Source organism: Penicillium rubens (assembly GCF_028828025.1).
Source record: "Penicillium rubens strain IBT 27055 chromosome Unknown utg000002l_segment0_segment0, whole genome shotgun sequence".
Classification (NCBI taxonomy): Eukaryota; Fungi; Ascomycota; class Eurotiomycetes; order Eurotiales; family Aspergillaceae; genus Penicillium; species Penicillium rubens.
In genome coordinates, this window is record NW_026890600.1 from 1774032 (window position 1) to 1787699 (window position 13668).

General features: G+C 49.9%; 6 protein-coding genes across 6 annotated transcripts; 4 read left to right on the forward strand and 2 right to left on the reverse strand.

Annotated features, from left to right (window-relative positions):
- Window positions 1-175: 175 nt before the first annotated feature.
- N7525_003141 (WD40 repeat domain-containing protein) lies at window positions 176-1048 on the forward strand (the record flags this gene model as incomplete). Its single annotated transcript, XM_061212617.1, has 3 exons — window positions 176-243; window positions 305-614; window positions 740-1048. Coding segments are annotated over 3 exons (687 nt in total), but the record flags the coding sequence as incomplete, so codon positions are not given.
- A 638-nt stretch (window positions 1049-1686) lies between these two features.
- Window positions 1687-3433, forward strand: ish1 (double-strand break repair enhancer MSC1; the record flags this gene model as incomplete). Its single annotated transcript, XM_002559416.2, has 5 exons — window positions 1687-1771; window positions 1825-1875; window positions 1927-2074; window positions 2123-2902; window positions 2959-3433. The coding sequence occupies 5 exons, from the start codon at window positions 1687-1689 to the stop codon at window positions 3431-3433; spliced, it is 1539 nt and encodes a 512-aa protein (XP_002559462.1).
- A 1283-nt stretch (window positions 3434-4716) lies between these two features.
- Window positions 4717-5400, reverse strand: N7525_003143 (cytochrome b5-like heme/steroid binding domain-containing protein; the record flags this gene model as incomplete). The annotated part of the gene is made up of 3 exons (XM_002559415.2): window positions 4717-4947; window positions 5025-5262; window positions 5345-5400. 3 exons carry the CDS (start codon window positions 5398-5400, stop codon window positions 4717-4719), a joined length of 525 nt encoding a protein of 174 aa, XP_002559461.2.
- A 666-nt stretch (window positions 5401-6066) lies between these two features.
- On the forward strand, window positions 6067-7622 carry N7525_003144 (uncharacterized protein; the record flags this gene model as incomplete). The annotated part of the gene is made up of 2 exons (XM_002559414.1): window positions 6067-6197; window positions 6248-7622. 2 exons carry the CDS (start codon window positions 6067-6069, stop codon window positions 7620-7622), a joined length of 1506 nt encoding a protein of 501 aa, XP_002559460.1.
- A 529-nt stretch (window positions 7623-8151) lies between these two features.
- Window positions 8152-8479, reverse strand: N7525_003145 (translation machinery-associated protein 7; the record flags this gene model as incomplete). The annotated part of the gene is made up of 3 exons (XM_002559413.1): window positions 8152-8249; window positions 8304-8393; window positions 8458-8479. The coding sequence occupies 3 exons, from the start codon at window positions 8477-8479 to the stop codon at window positions 8152-8154; spliced, it is 210 nt and encodes a 69-aa protein (XP_002559459.1).
- A 717-nt stretch (window positions 8480-9196) lies between these two features.
- On the forward strand, window positions 9197-11728 carry N7525_003146 (putative serine/threonine protein kinase (Prp4); the record flags this gene model as incomplete). Its single annotated transcript, XM_061212618.1, has 1 exon — window positions 9197-11728. The coding sequence occupies one exon, from the start codon at window positions 9197-9199 to the stop codon at window positions 11726-11728; it is 2532 nt and encodes an 843-aa protein (XP_061069639.1).
- Window positions 11729-13668: the final 1940 nt, after the last annotated feature.

The window sequence follows — 13668 nt, forward strand, 5'->3', positions numbered from 1 at the left end:
ATCATCATTTGGATTGAGATCACACTTCTTGGAACTTATGCTTGCTGGGTTTCCTGGCTATTCGATATGTATGTGTCCATGACGAAACTGACCAAGGCAGAGCCACAAGTCCCGTGGGCTTTCTGAGATTTACAGGATGCCAGACGATTTGCGTCAAGGAATGCCGTCATAGCAAATGAAGCCCCTCCCCAGATTTATTGATCGGGTCTTCTCTTTGCCCCGAAAGGCTCGATTATACGAAAGGTGTTTGCTAGGTACCTCCAACGTGGATTTCCGAAGTCTCAGGCGTTGAAGAGAATTGAAGCGCAGACGTTCAGTCTTTTGACGACTTCTCAGGGCGGGGTTTCCCAATATCCTTCTCTCGGGATAGCCGGACCTTAGCATATGGTGCCAATAATAGCAGTATCAAGCTTCGGGCCGTCATGACGGGAGTCTTGAGGCAGTCTTTGGAACGGCATCCACAGGATATAGAGGGCGTTTCTTTGGTTTCTTTTTCGCCAAACGGTCAACTCCTCGCGTCCATCGCTTTTGATCGCACAATCAAGCTTTGGGATCCCGCCGAAGATAGGCAGTATATCCCAAAAGCAACCATTGGCGCCTGGTGTACCTCGACTGTGTGCTGCGTTGGCACCCAGTGACAAAGTTCTCGCTTCTATTTCAACCGACAAGATCAAACTATGAAGAATTGCGAAGGCTGCAATTGAGCTCATTTCCATCTTTCAGGGCCCGAGATCTACAGACGAGCCGTCTTAAGGTTCGCGAGTTAACATTCTCTCCCTGTAGCCGCTTTTTAGCCTCCCATTCGGGGAACACTATTCAGCTTTGGGACGTAGACACGGAGACAGACTCTCTGCGCCTGAGACATACTCTGGATGGACATCTAGATCATCTTTGGGGTCCTCTATCATTTTCGCCAAACGGCCAGCTTCTAGCTACTTCTTCAAGTGATCACATGCTCACTTTTCGGAACACAAGAACTGGCTCTTTATGGCTGCCTCTGGAGTACCAACCCAGCTGCTTCATGATCCATGGCAGCGTCCTTGTGCTTGGGTATGGATCAGGAAGGGTTTTGTTTATAACTTCTGTCCTTAGTGGTATTGTGAATGAAGTTAGATGGGAGTCTCTTATGCCATGTTGCTTCTTTGCATGTTAAGGTACTTATTCTGGCGCATAGTATGTAGTACTTTGTAAGCTGGAGCAGAGATCTGCGATATGGGATGTTGAAATGCCTCCGAATAGCGTCTAAGTGCAAGTAATAGGGAATGGGCGAAAGAGGTGACTTTATAGACGCATGGCAAAGGGAACACGCTAAACCCAAAATGGCACACTAAACCATATCAGGTAACCTTGGAATCCATATAGATTAGGATGTAGAGCAGGAGAGCATTATAGATACAAAGTGGTATAATATAGATACCTAGGTAGGTATCCATATTCAATTGAATAATCACAGAAAAGGTCTTGGCAAATGTTCCAGAGCAGGGCAGAACAGAATGGACTGATGATTCATGCACTCCAGCTCAATCCAAGGCAAATCCCCCAACTACGTCACTGCGCAATCATCCGCCCTTTCTTGCTTTCACAGCTCTCTTTAAAATATTCCATACTCTCTTCACTGGTACATTCATACTTCATTCTTGCTAGACCCCAAAAATACTTTTATCATTTTGTCCAACACAACACACGATGAAGTTGAATTTGGCCACTGGCCTCATCTGCTTGCTCGCTTCCACTGAAGTAGTGGCAGCTTCCAGTTGGTGGAGCAAGGCTAGTATGTTATCTTGGGTACATAAATTCCCTTTCGCAAGCTAATACCATCAACAGTCTACAACAGATGGCATGAATCTGAGCTCGAGCGATGGCTCTCGGACCATAGTACGTAGCACTTCTCCTTCTAACAACCTCGTATACTCACACTTCATACAGATATCCCCTACCCCAGCCCTGCAGACCGCCGCGACCTGGAGAACCTGGTCAAGACCAACTGGGATAGCAAAGTGCAGAAGCCCCTTGGACAAGCTGCCGATGACGTCAATCACGAGCTCCATCATGCCAGAGAATGGGTCTTTGATACGTAGGGTGATCACATTTCCCTAGTATGAATGAAAGCTAACCGATATAGTTGGTCCGACTCTCAGTTGAAGGCATTCCTTGATCGCCATGGCATACCTGCCCCCCAGCCCCGCAGGCGCGACCTTCTGATCAAGACCGCGCGTGAGAACTATGAGAAGATCGCCACCAAGGTTGGCCAAACCGCTTCCTACCCCGGAGACTGGCTGTATGAGGAGTGGTCCGACTCGGATCTCAAGCAATGGCTCGACGAGCGTGGATGGCCGGTGCCCCAGCCGTCCGAACGTGACAAGCTCATTGCATCTGTTCGCCGCAACTCGCGCATTATCAGCTTGCAGTCCCAGAGCATGGCTGCATCTGCATCCGCTGAGGCCGAGGCTGCCAAGGAGTCTCTGAGTGATCAGCTTTTCAACGCCTGGTCCGACTCGAAGCTGAAGGAATTCCTTGATGCGCACAATGTCAAGGTGCCTCAGGGTTCGAAGCGCAATGAACTCATTGCTCTGGCACGGAAGAACCGTAACTATCTTTCTGGCCAGGTGTCGAGTGCCTCCTCCGCTGTGGAGGATGCGTTTGGCGCTGCTACCACCAAGGCTGGGAATGAATATGCGCGCGCTACCGATTATGCCAAGCTGAAGATCGAGGATGCTTTCGAGACTGCGTTGAATGGCTGGTCTGACTCTCGCCTGAAGGCCTTCCTTGATGTCCGAGGCATTCCCGTCCCTCAGAACACCAAGCGCGATGAACTCGTTGCTAAGGTCCGCGCCAACGCGCACAAGGCTGCCGGTGGGTGGAATAAGTACAGCTTCGATACTTGGGATAAGGAACATCTGGTGTAAGTACATATCTGTCTTTTTATTATGATCTCAGTAGCTTACCTTTCTTTCCCAGGAACTACCTGTCCGCCGTGAACCACAAGGCGGCCCAGAAGGCTGATGCCTCACGCGAAGAGCTTGTTAAGAATGCCCAGGACTCATACGCCAAGGCTTCCAAGGCTGGCGGCGAACAGTACGCTTCTGCGACTGCTGCCCTGGCGCAGGCGACTGGCAGAGCCAAGGATACCACTTTCGACCAATGGTCGCAATCCGAACTCAAGGATTACCTGGACAGCTACGGCGTTCCTACCTACCAGGGTTCGAGCATCAACGAGCTCCGAGCTGCGGCCCGACGCAACGCCCAGTACTTTAAGTATGGCACCGCAAGTCCGCAAGCTACCATTTATGCCAAGGTCATGGATACTTTGCAGTGGGTTGTGGATCAGTTGAAGATCGGCGCTGCTAGTGGCCGCGCCCAAGGCACTGAAGCTGCTGAAAAGGTCCAGAAGAAAGTCTCCGACCACACAGAGAGACTGCGTGGAGAACTTTGAACTACCCTTTTCTTATTCAGATCTTTCTTGATTTCTTCTGCAACAAAGTGGGAATGCACTATTGGTTTTGTGATATCTTTTAAGCTACGAAGATTATGACATTTGGATTGTAACACTTTTAGTTACATGGCTTCTATTGTAGATTATCAATAGTCTTCTATTTCCAAGATGGAAAAGCTTAAGATGGATTCTTGTACACTACGTAGGTACTGTAGGCAAGTCAAATAAGTACATGTAATGAACGAGGGACGCAGAGAAATAGAGCAGAGAAGTATAGTACTGGTAGGCCCTTATTACGGAGTATGTATCTCAAAAATATAAAACAATATATGCTAGTTTCTTTTACCACGACGCTCATGCCTTCCAATATTCCTAATACACGCTAAAAGCCCGACCTTCAGGAAGGGGCACATGAGGCTGTCTTCCATCTTTGCTCAGCGAGAATTCCGTTAAACCCGGCAATGGTAAGCTAATAGCTGACGGGCGTTGTTAGGGAGTTGGTCAGGCGATGTATAGTTATCTTTTGTACATAGTTCCGAGTAATCAATCTATCATTCCTACATTTTCCAAATAAGGGGTGTGGGTGTGCGTATCCTGGGGGTATCTATATCAACTACGAGTACCCTGAAAGATACATGTAATGATCAGCAGACTGTAAAATCCAGTGAACAATGGATGTATACCTATAAGCACGTGATGTGATGATCTGCAGCCTCCCGTACTCCCCAGATTCCCATCTCATCCAATCAAATCACTTCCAAGGTCACCAGTTGTACATCTTGGAATCCGTGTTCCCATTCCTTTTGGGGCATTGGATCCTGGCGACGAAGTATGATGGTCTTCTAGGATATATCTAAGTCTTGGCCAATACTAGGAAGATCTCGGTTTTAGCTGTAGCCCGAGGGCGTTTTCACCCCCACAGTCGACGAATGCTGTTGGCCTACTCAACTTCTTCCTAGCTGGTATCCTTTTCCGAGACCCGAAAGTTTGGTATAGAATGTGAGCTCGGATTTCTCTTCTCGCTTAAAAAAAAAGCAGTTAATATGAAGTGTCAATGCTAGTAGCAGAACTTGGCCAGCTGGGTTACAATTCGAGGACCAAAGATGATATTCCAAATAAACCCGAGATTCGGCTGCGGCGCTTTTGAATTGATGCTAAAAAACGAAATATATCACATATCCCTCGTGTTTTCGAAGCTCACGCTGGTCATTGTAAGTGAGATATCGGTCATTGTCGTACACACCCTCCTTAATATGTATCCCCTAGATGCTTTTGCTGCGCGGTCACGATTTAGGAGCTTCAGGGTCACCCTCAGCCACCAACTTGCCAACAACCAGGTACTTCTCCAAAAAGCGGTCTTCCCACGACTGTAGGTTCTCCAGCTGCTCCGCATCCAAATCCTTCAGATCATCCAACGGCGCTGACAGGTCCTTGGTCAGCATCTCCTCGTCGAAGCTCTGGAAAGCCAAGCCCCGCGAGGCGTCCCGGCCAGCAAAGTTCTCATAAGGTCCGCCCTATTCCAATCGTATCGTCAGCTTCGGTTCCAATGGCGCTTACTAGCACTTCCCCAATTCCAAGCACAAGCACCTACTGGCCCATAGAAATTCCGGCCAGGGCTGACATCGAAGACGCGGCCGCGGACGGACAGGTAAACGGGACGGCCTTCCTCGCCGTTAAACTCAATAAGTGTTTTGGGGGTGTAGGTCTTGAAGACGGTTGGCGGTGGAGCACGGGGAAGAGTGATTGGCGCCTTGGGACGGAAGTGCCAGTACACCAAGACTGCAAAGAGGGAGACTAAGATCAGATTGATGGGTGAGGCGATAGACATCCTGTTGGGTAGCGAGGGGTTAGTCGGGTTGGTGTCTCGTCATCCGTGCGTATGAGGTCAGTTGAGATCCGGGGGACACGAACACTTCAGCCTGTGGGGCGGAATCTGTATTTTCTAGATTAGCGGGTGTCCAGACCATGAGCAACGTGGGACAAGTATGTGTATACCCATTATAGCAGATCGCAATTATCTTGGAGAGAGCAGGTGGAAAGTCCGGAATCTCGGGATGACATCGACCATCAACATAAATCCCCGCTCCACGTGATTGGCCCTTATAGTATGGACATTTCTCTTTCATTCTTCTTCAGGTTATATTTAGGAATTTATCTACCTATGCATTCCTCTCACGTGTGAATTAATTAAAGAATAGGCTCTCGGACTTCAAAATACAACGTAAAACGCCCAACAGTCCCTGAAATGTTTCAACTCCACTGGACTATCGCCCCCGTTTTAATCTGCCCACTTCTATTTGCGGATGCCATGTTATTTTATGTTATTTTTAATTTAACCATTGAGTTCCTTATTTAGTTCTCCTTTCTTTGCTTGTGCTTAGCTGTTCGAATCATTTCTACTTGTATATTTTTCGCGTTCTTATTCGTATATTCCACAGGCTTCCGTGTTAGGCTGTGCACCGCGGCCTACAAAAACAGAGCCCCTTCCAGATTTTACACTTCTTTGCCTCTTTTCATTCCCTTTCATCCTTTCTTTTATGACTTAAATTTGCTCATCGTTTTGCGTGGATCCCGCGCTTTCATTTCCGACCAAAATCAACCTTCTGGCACGTCTAGAACGTGAGAAAATCGATATGTGGTCTAAAAGACCGTTCCACAAGGCCAAACGGCCTTCGATCAGCGGCCCCATATTGAGCGGTAACCCACCCACCACATCAGACCCTGTGCATGATATGGTCACAACAACATTGCCCACTCTGCCTGAGTAAGTCTTATCTTTGTTACGTGTTGAATAACATAACTAATGAGAATCAGCAAATTGCATTCATCATTGCAACCCGATCCCGTCCCGCGCGGTGATCTCAATAACAAACACTCGAAAGTCTCGCCTGTTGTTTCGCCAATGCTTGAAGCTCAGAGGCGGGCAAGCCAAAGTAGTTTCTGTGTCTCGCCCATTGGCGACGGAGACCAGCTCTCTGATTATGCACGACAGGAGACAGGGACCTTATCATCGCCATCTCCTATTCCCAAGATAGATGTTGACACACCCTCTCATTCCCGTGTTCAGCCTGTCCAACCTGTACAGCCTGCCCAGCATGACCAGGACTCTAGACGATTTATCTCTGGCAAACCGACACGCTGGGATAACTTTTCGAGCGAGCCGGCCTCGAGTGACGTGGGTAGAGCTAGCCAGGTTGATCCCCGTAACACGTCTTTCCACAAACCCTCCGGGGCCCATGCGTCCAATCTACTAAACTGGGGCCAGGGATTCAATCCTAAGAAGACCCTCAATGCAGCTCGACACCGGATCAGCAGTTTCTCAAAGCCCGAAGATGTTTCGAAAAAGGAACCCAGAAGTAGATCGTCGTCACGTGGGTTCCCAATGGAAGAGCATTCCAGCAAGCGCAATGGCAACGACGCTCGAAAGCCGAGTCCTCAACCCGATAACTTTAGCTTCGCTCCTACAACTGTGACCACTATCACCGCCGGTGGTCCAGTATCATTTCCCCGGAGACCGGCAACAGAGAACGCTCCAAGCCGCCAGCCCAAGGACGACAAACCGATACTCAAGTTCGACGACGATTTTGGCGACATGATGCTCACGAGCCATGAGCCCAGGAGCCGTTTCAGTGCAACTACATACACAGCCACCGAACCCGGCAGCCAAGGCGCAAGCCCGCGAGAGAGCATGCAGCTCGAAACCCGGTCTACAGACGACGTGTCCACATCCTCTATCATGGCCCGACGCCGCCCAGTCCCAACTGGGGTGCTGACATCGAAAAAGCCCGACTCGACCAAACCCGTGCGAAAGCCCACTCCATCCCAGGTCGCGCAGGTCGCGCAGACGCCCGTGCAGTCGCCTTCGCCTCCACCTAAAATGCCACTAGATGCGAAGGGCCGCATTGAAGCAATGGAGGCCAAGAAGGATGATCTGACTCAGCGCAGATTCAGTCTGGAGGCGTTGGTTCTTGAATTGAATAAGGTCGTTCAGCCTACGTCGGCTGTGTATGATCTGGCTGCTAAAGCTGAGGCCCAGAAGAGCATCAAGGGCATAGAAGACGAGATTGCGGATATCAAGAAGGAGGAGCACGATCTTGGTATGAAGATTTCTCGAGCATGGCGTCGTCTGGACGAGAAGGAGAATTCTGGCGATGGCAATAATCTCTGGGTGAAGCGAGTCACTAGTTAGTGGCGGTTTGATGGCTGTTGAATTGCGATTTGATCTACGCGCGACTGTTCTTGATCTCATCTCTGATGCTACTGTGGACTTGTTAGTCTCCTGTCTGCTTCTTTTTCCGAAATTGGGGCATGGTGGTTGTGTTTTGAGCGTTTGATTCCCCTGCATGGCAGGATGATACCCATTTTATTCGGAATATGGCGGTTTATGTTGATGTATTTTTGTTCGATTAATCTCATAGCCTTTGTTTTCTTTGTTTCTTTTTTTTTTCTTCCGAGAAATCGACCATACTAGGAAACTCGTATGTATGAAAATGCGATCAAGCGCGAAATGGTATTGGTGGCTAAACATATACAAAAGACCCATAGGAACGAACCATGAGTGCAGTGATGCTGTCGCGATCACACATTCGAAGCCACCCATCCTCCGCTCTCATTGAACATGGCTCGTGTAGGTCGTGAATGTGGACTCAAGAAACCTGGTGTCAAGGCTCGTTGTGAGGATTGTCGGCAAGTGATCCGTCGAGGAGTATTCGATCCGCTTATTTCTTGCCGGACTTCTTGATGCCTTGCTGGCCGGTGTTGAGAGGGCCCTTCTTGCCCTTAGCCGCGTCCTGCAACTCCTTGCGGGCCTTGGCGTCTAAGAAGTTCATTAGTTAGTGGCGCTCTGAATAGGGTGTTCAAAAAGTCATACCAGCCTTGAGCTTGGCCTGGTGAGCGATCTCATCCTCATCGAGCTCCTTCTTCTCCTTCTTGGCGGCCTTCAAGGGCTTGGCCTTTCCACCTGTAAAATCATGATATTTTAGTAACTGGGTTCCGAGAATACTGGAATCCGAGATAATACAAACCTTCTCTGCCGATGCCACCCATTTTGTCTGAATATAGTAACTGGGAGAGCGGGTTTGAAAGGAGTATTAATATGTATGGCGGGGTGACTTGACGGCGTTGACGATGAGGAAAAAAATATTACATGAGGGGTGCTTATTGGCCACCCTTATGGCCTGGGCTGGGGCAAAGGTTGGGCAATTTTTGGGAAAGTTACTAGTGGTACGATATTCTGTATAATTTCAGGCACATACACACTCATTATGCTACATATACATGTTGGAATGAGGCTACTTATGGACTTGGTATTCGAAATACTTGGGGCTATACTGTAAATGGTTAGTGGAGCCGGGGGAAAATGTTGTCCGCCAAGCGCAGCAAAACGGCAGAACTTAGGCCGACCGCCTACCACAACCGGACAAGCGCCGATTCTGCCTTATCTCGACCATCGCATCCGCTATGGCTTCGAATGTTCTCTTCCATCTCTTGTTGTCATCAATATCTTGTGCACGTGCTTTTGTCAAGCCTGTTTCCCCAGCAAGCAATGTGCCTGGGATTTTAATCACTTTTCCAAGGCTTTGGTGTGAAGGCAGGCCTTTTACAGCCGGTTGGACTTCACAAACCCTGAGCAGACATATTGTCGCTGGAGCTTTTGCTAACTGAGCCTTATTCTTGAAGCTTCCTCCAACAGTCGAGTGAAGTGAACCCAAGAGACGAGCATTGTTCCCACGTCTTGTTTGAATCCCTCGAGCGTTAGCGACCATGTCGCATCCCAGGTCGAGGTCCCCATCGGTCCCCTCTGAGGGTGAGATCGTCGAATCAGGCCCAGAGACGAAGGCAACTGCGTCAAAACCTCCTTTTAATGGCACCAGCGTTGACCGTCCCACCAGAGCTAGCCCATCCTCTGCCCCCAGATCTCCCGCGTCGTTGAAAGGCACTCGAACGCCACTCCGGCTGAGGTCGCGGACCAGGTCCCTATCGAGATCCCGCTCTCGCTCCCCGTACAGAGAGAATAAGACCGAAAAGCGCGGTTACGACGACCTTCCCGAGTCCTATGATGGCGGTTATGACAGGCGACCCCGCCATGAGCCCCCGAGACGCTACAGGTCTAGGTACGACGACAGACGCCGTGACAGACCCGCTCCTAACAGGCGCCCGAACTCATACTACGATTATGATCGCGAAGAGTCCTACGGAGAACCGCTACGATACACCGATGATTACGACCGACATGACCGACACAAGGACAAGCGGCAACGCACCCGCAGTCGCAGCCGATCCCCTTACCGTGAATCGAGAAAGCCCAAGCAGTATTCAGGTGATGAACTTGATTCAAACGTGGTTAATCCAGGGTCTTCGATGGATTCCGGAAGGCGCTTGTCCTCTGAACAGTTGGTGAGGGAACGAGGAAAGGCTTCGGTCGTCGCTCCGGACATGAAGCTTGGTGCTGAAACACGAAAGAATCAGGTGCAGGCTTCTTCTAATCTTCAAGCCCATGTGGCTGACGAGTATGTTTGTTCTGTTACTGATGAACCAGCATTCGTGACTGACCTCTGTCCCAGAGAAACCACCCCTAACCCAGAGGTTGCGCAAGAGCCGGAGCTCGCTGAGCCCATTAACGAAATTGACGCACTTGAAGCTCGCCGGAAACGCCGTGAAGCCATTCGGGCGAAACACCGAAGCCAGGCGACCCCACTGCATCTCAAAGCACTAAATGTCGGTGACGTTGAAACGGATTCATCCACGCCTAGCACTGAGCCAACTAGTGCAAAGGAGACATCTGGTGGGTTTCGCTCAGAAAAGCTTAGCTTGGTATTAACAAAACTGACGCCTGTGAACTCAACAGATTCTCCACGGGCATCCCCCTTCGAACAACCCGGGGAGGCATTCGCTGGTTTTAGTATTGGAAAAGACATGGACATGGTCAACTCCAATGCGCCTGTTATCGATACTGATAAGGATGCTCCCTCTGCTGCTGATTATGATCCGACTCTTGATACGAAGAAAGAAAGACAGAAACATGGCGATGTACAGAATGGAAAGGACGACGTTTCCTCTGCAGCATACGACGAAACCAAGGCTGCCAAGCAGGACATTCTCCTCCCTGATGCTGCCCCAGCGCCCCCGCCCAAGACCGAGGCGTTCGACATGTTTGCAGAAGACGACGATGACATGTTCGCTGAGGAAGCACCTGATGTCAAGCCGGCGCATGCTTCGGCCACAGCTGTACCGCAGGGCAAGGAACTAGACGTCAGCATGATGGATAACTGGGATGATTCGGAAGGCTATTACGCCGTTCGACTCGGAGAGCTGATCAACGGGCGATATCATGTCCATCAAAACCTTGGCAAGGGAATGTTCTCGTCTGTCGTACGTGCAACTGACACCCAGACAGGAAGTCTGGTTGCAATCAAGATAATTCGCCAAAACGCCATCATGCGCAAGGCCGGCATGAAGGAGATTGGCATTCTGGAGCAACTACACGAAGCTGACCCGCAAAATAAAATGCACCTCATCAAGTTCGACCGCTACTTCGATCACAAGGGCCACTTGTGCATGGTGTTTGAGAACCTTAGTATGGACCTGCGTGAGGTCCTGAAAAAGTTCGGCAGGGATGTTGGCTTGAACCTGCGCGCTGTTCGGGCCTATGGCCAACAGATTTTCCTTGGGCTGTGTCTCCTTCGCCGGTGTAACATCCTGCATGCAGATCTCAAACCGGATAATCTTCTTGTGAACGAGCAACGCAACATTCTGAAAGTTTGTGACCTGGGTTCGGCGTCGCCGGCCTCTGATAATGAGATTACGCCTTACCTCGTCAGTCGTTTCTACCGTGCACCGGAGATCATCCTGGGTATCCCCTTCGACTACGCCATCGATGTCTGGTCCATTGGCTGTACCCTCTTTGAGCTGTACACCGGCAAAATTCTTTTCACTGGCCGGAACAACAACCAGATGCTTCGCTCCATCATGGAGTGCCGGGGCAAGTACCCGCCGAAGCTTCTTCGCCGCGGATCCCTGGCCCCTCATCACTTTGATGAAATGCTAAACTTCCACAGCGTGGAAGAAGACAAGATCACCGGCCGTCTTCACACCAAGGTTGTGGACTTCAAGAAACCGACGCGGGACTTGAAGACGCGCCTCATGCCACAAGGAACACGCGGAATGCCCGATGCTGAGGTCAAAGAGCTGACGATGTTCTTGGACTTACTCGACCGGTGCTTGAGTCTTAATCCTGAGAAACGGATCACGCCCGCAGAGGCTTTGAAACACCCCTTCCTGGCGCCTAGGGCGTAACTAAGTTGCGTGATGAAAGGTTTGTACTGCATGGATTTCATCTTGATTTCTCTGATTCGACCAGGGTGTCCAACCCTGGTCCTGGAATGGCATAGCTTGGCTGGAAGGCTCGGCGCTACCGGGGAGCATCTATGTGGTTTTTTTTAATTGTCAATATGCAAACTGCGACAGTAACTTAGCATTTAACTTTCCGAATCAAGTCCATATGTTTGTTGTATGTAACATTCCTACAACGCATCAACCCCTGACCGTCCTCGTCCAAAGCTCCTACCGAAACTGGGGGTGGCTTGGGATTTGTCCAACCTTTCGTTAGAGCATAGACATAGCTCTGCGTAGCCAACAAAGAAACCCATACGGAGTTACTCCGTGCATCATCCCGTAGTCCCACATTGACCACCAGCTCTTGCCAAAAACAAACCCCTGGCCGCCAATTGCAACACCCAGCACATCGGTAGCGCGCGATAACCCGATCCTGAATACAATTCATCACTATCACGAACAAAGAAACAAACACACAAGCCCCAGCCCCCGGCCCCACGGCCCCCTTCGGCTTTAGCCCCCTATCGAACCCAAGACCCTGGTAACATAGATCTGGAACTAATCGAGCTTCAACTCCACAATATCGTATGATCCCAATATCCCGTAACAAAGAACCCCAAACCTTCAAGGCCAGCCCCAGTCCAAAGACGGCAACACTCAACTCAAAACCGGGCAGAACCCACGGAACCGAAGACCCCCGTGTTCTGTACGAAGAGTTCTAGATCGCCTCTAAGCCAAACTCAGTCTTAGTTCCGCCCACATCCGTGGTTCAGTAATGAATAGCCGGAACCTTCGAGTCTTCCTGGGCTCGGTTCTCATTTTTGAGTTGTGGGGGCAGAGAGAGAGCCTTGGATTCGGGAAAGAGTCCTAGTCTATCTTACCTCGACCATGGGAGTACGGAGTAGAGGGATGGTAGGTCCATATGGTAGATGCTAGCATATCCGATTGGCACGATGCTTTTTCTGCCATGCATGTTGAAGTATGGAGTACGGAGCACCGGACACTAGACTGGACTATTGCCTCCTTCCGCGGGTCTGTTCTCCTAGGGGCGGCAAAGGCGGGAGCCCTCGATTGCGCTCGTGTTTCCCGGTGGCTGTTGGTGGCTGTTGGTGGCTATCGATGGAAGACATGTCGAGGTCATTGTTGGCAAATGGGAGGATGGTGCGGCAGGCTTGGGCTTGGAGAGTTGCCGATAGGGTGGTTTTTTTCTTTTTCTTTTTGTCTTGGATTTGCTTTTGGCCTGGCTAGTTATGAACTATTAGAAGATATTGTTTTTCTAGCGTTGGTTACGGTCGATTTGGAAAAAGCAATGAGGATGGATATCTGTTCCGTGCTGATTTGATAGTCGCTGCATGTAGTTTAGTTTGCTTTCAGGTCCACGTACCCGATGGTGTACTCATAGTCATCATCATACAATACATGGTATGAAGCACATTCACTTTTCGACCGTCATCAGAATTATGATAACATTCATACAATTACGTGTGGTCCATCGGGTCATTGAGTGGAAGTGGAGTGTTCCAGAAGGCGAAGGCGATCAACGGAAGAAAGGAGCCCCTTGCCACGAGCCTGGGTATGAAATCCACATCCACTGGCCGGACGAGTCAAAATGCCGTATATGCTTGTATACGAAATCCAAGACGAGCATGGCCCCCGTGGCAAAAGAATCCGCGACCGCAAAAATAGGACTAGAGCGGGCGTTTAATCTCCGATCCCCTTTCGTCAGGTTTGTTGATCTATTGGTCTATTGATCGGGACTAGACATGGATGTTCGCGCCATACTAAGACCAAGTAATCATGATGTCGAGATGTGTTTATATTGTGGGTCCCGCCACCTGCAGGGCACCGATTCATCTACAGGAGTCCGGCGTTCAGAGGCAAAGATAAACAATCCTTGGAAG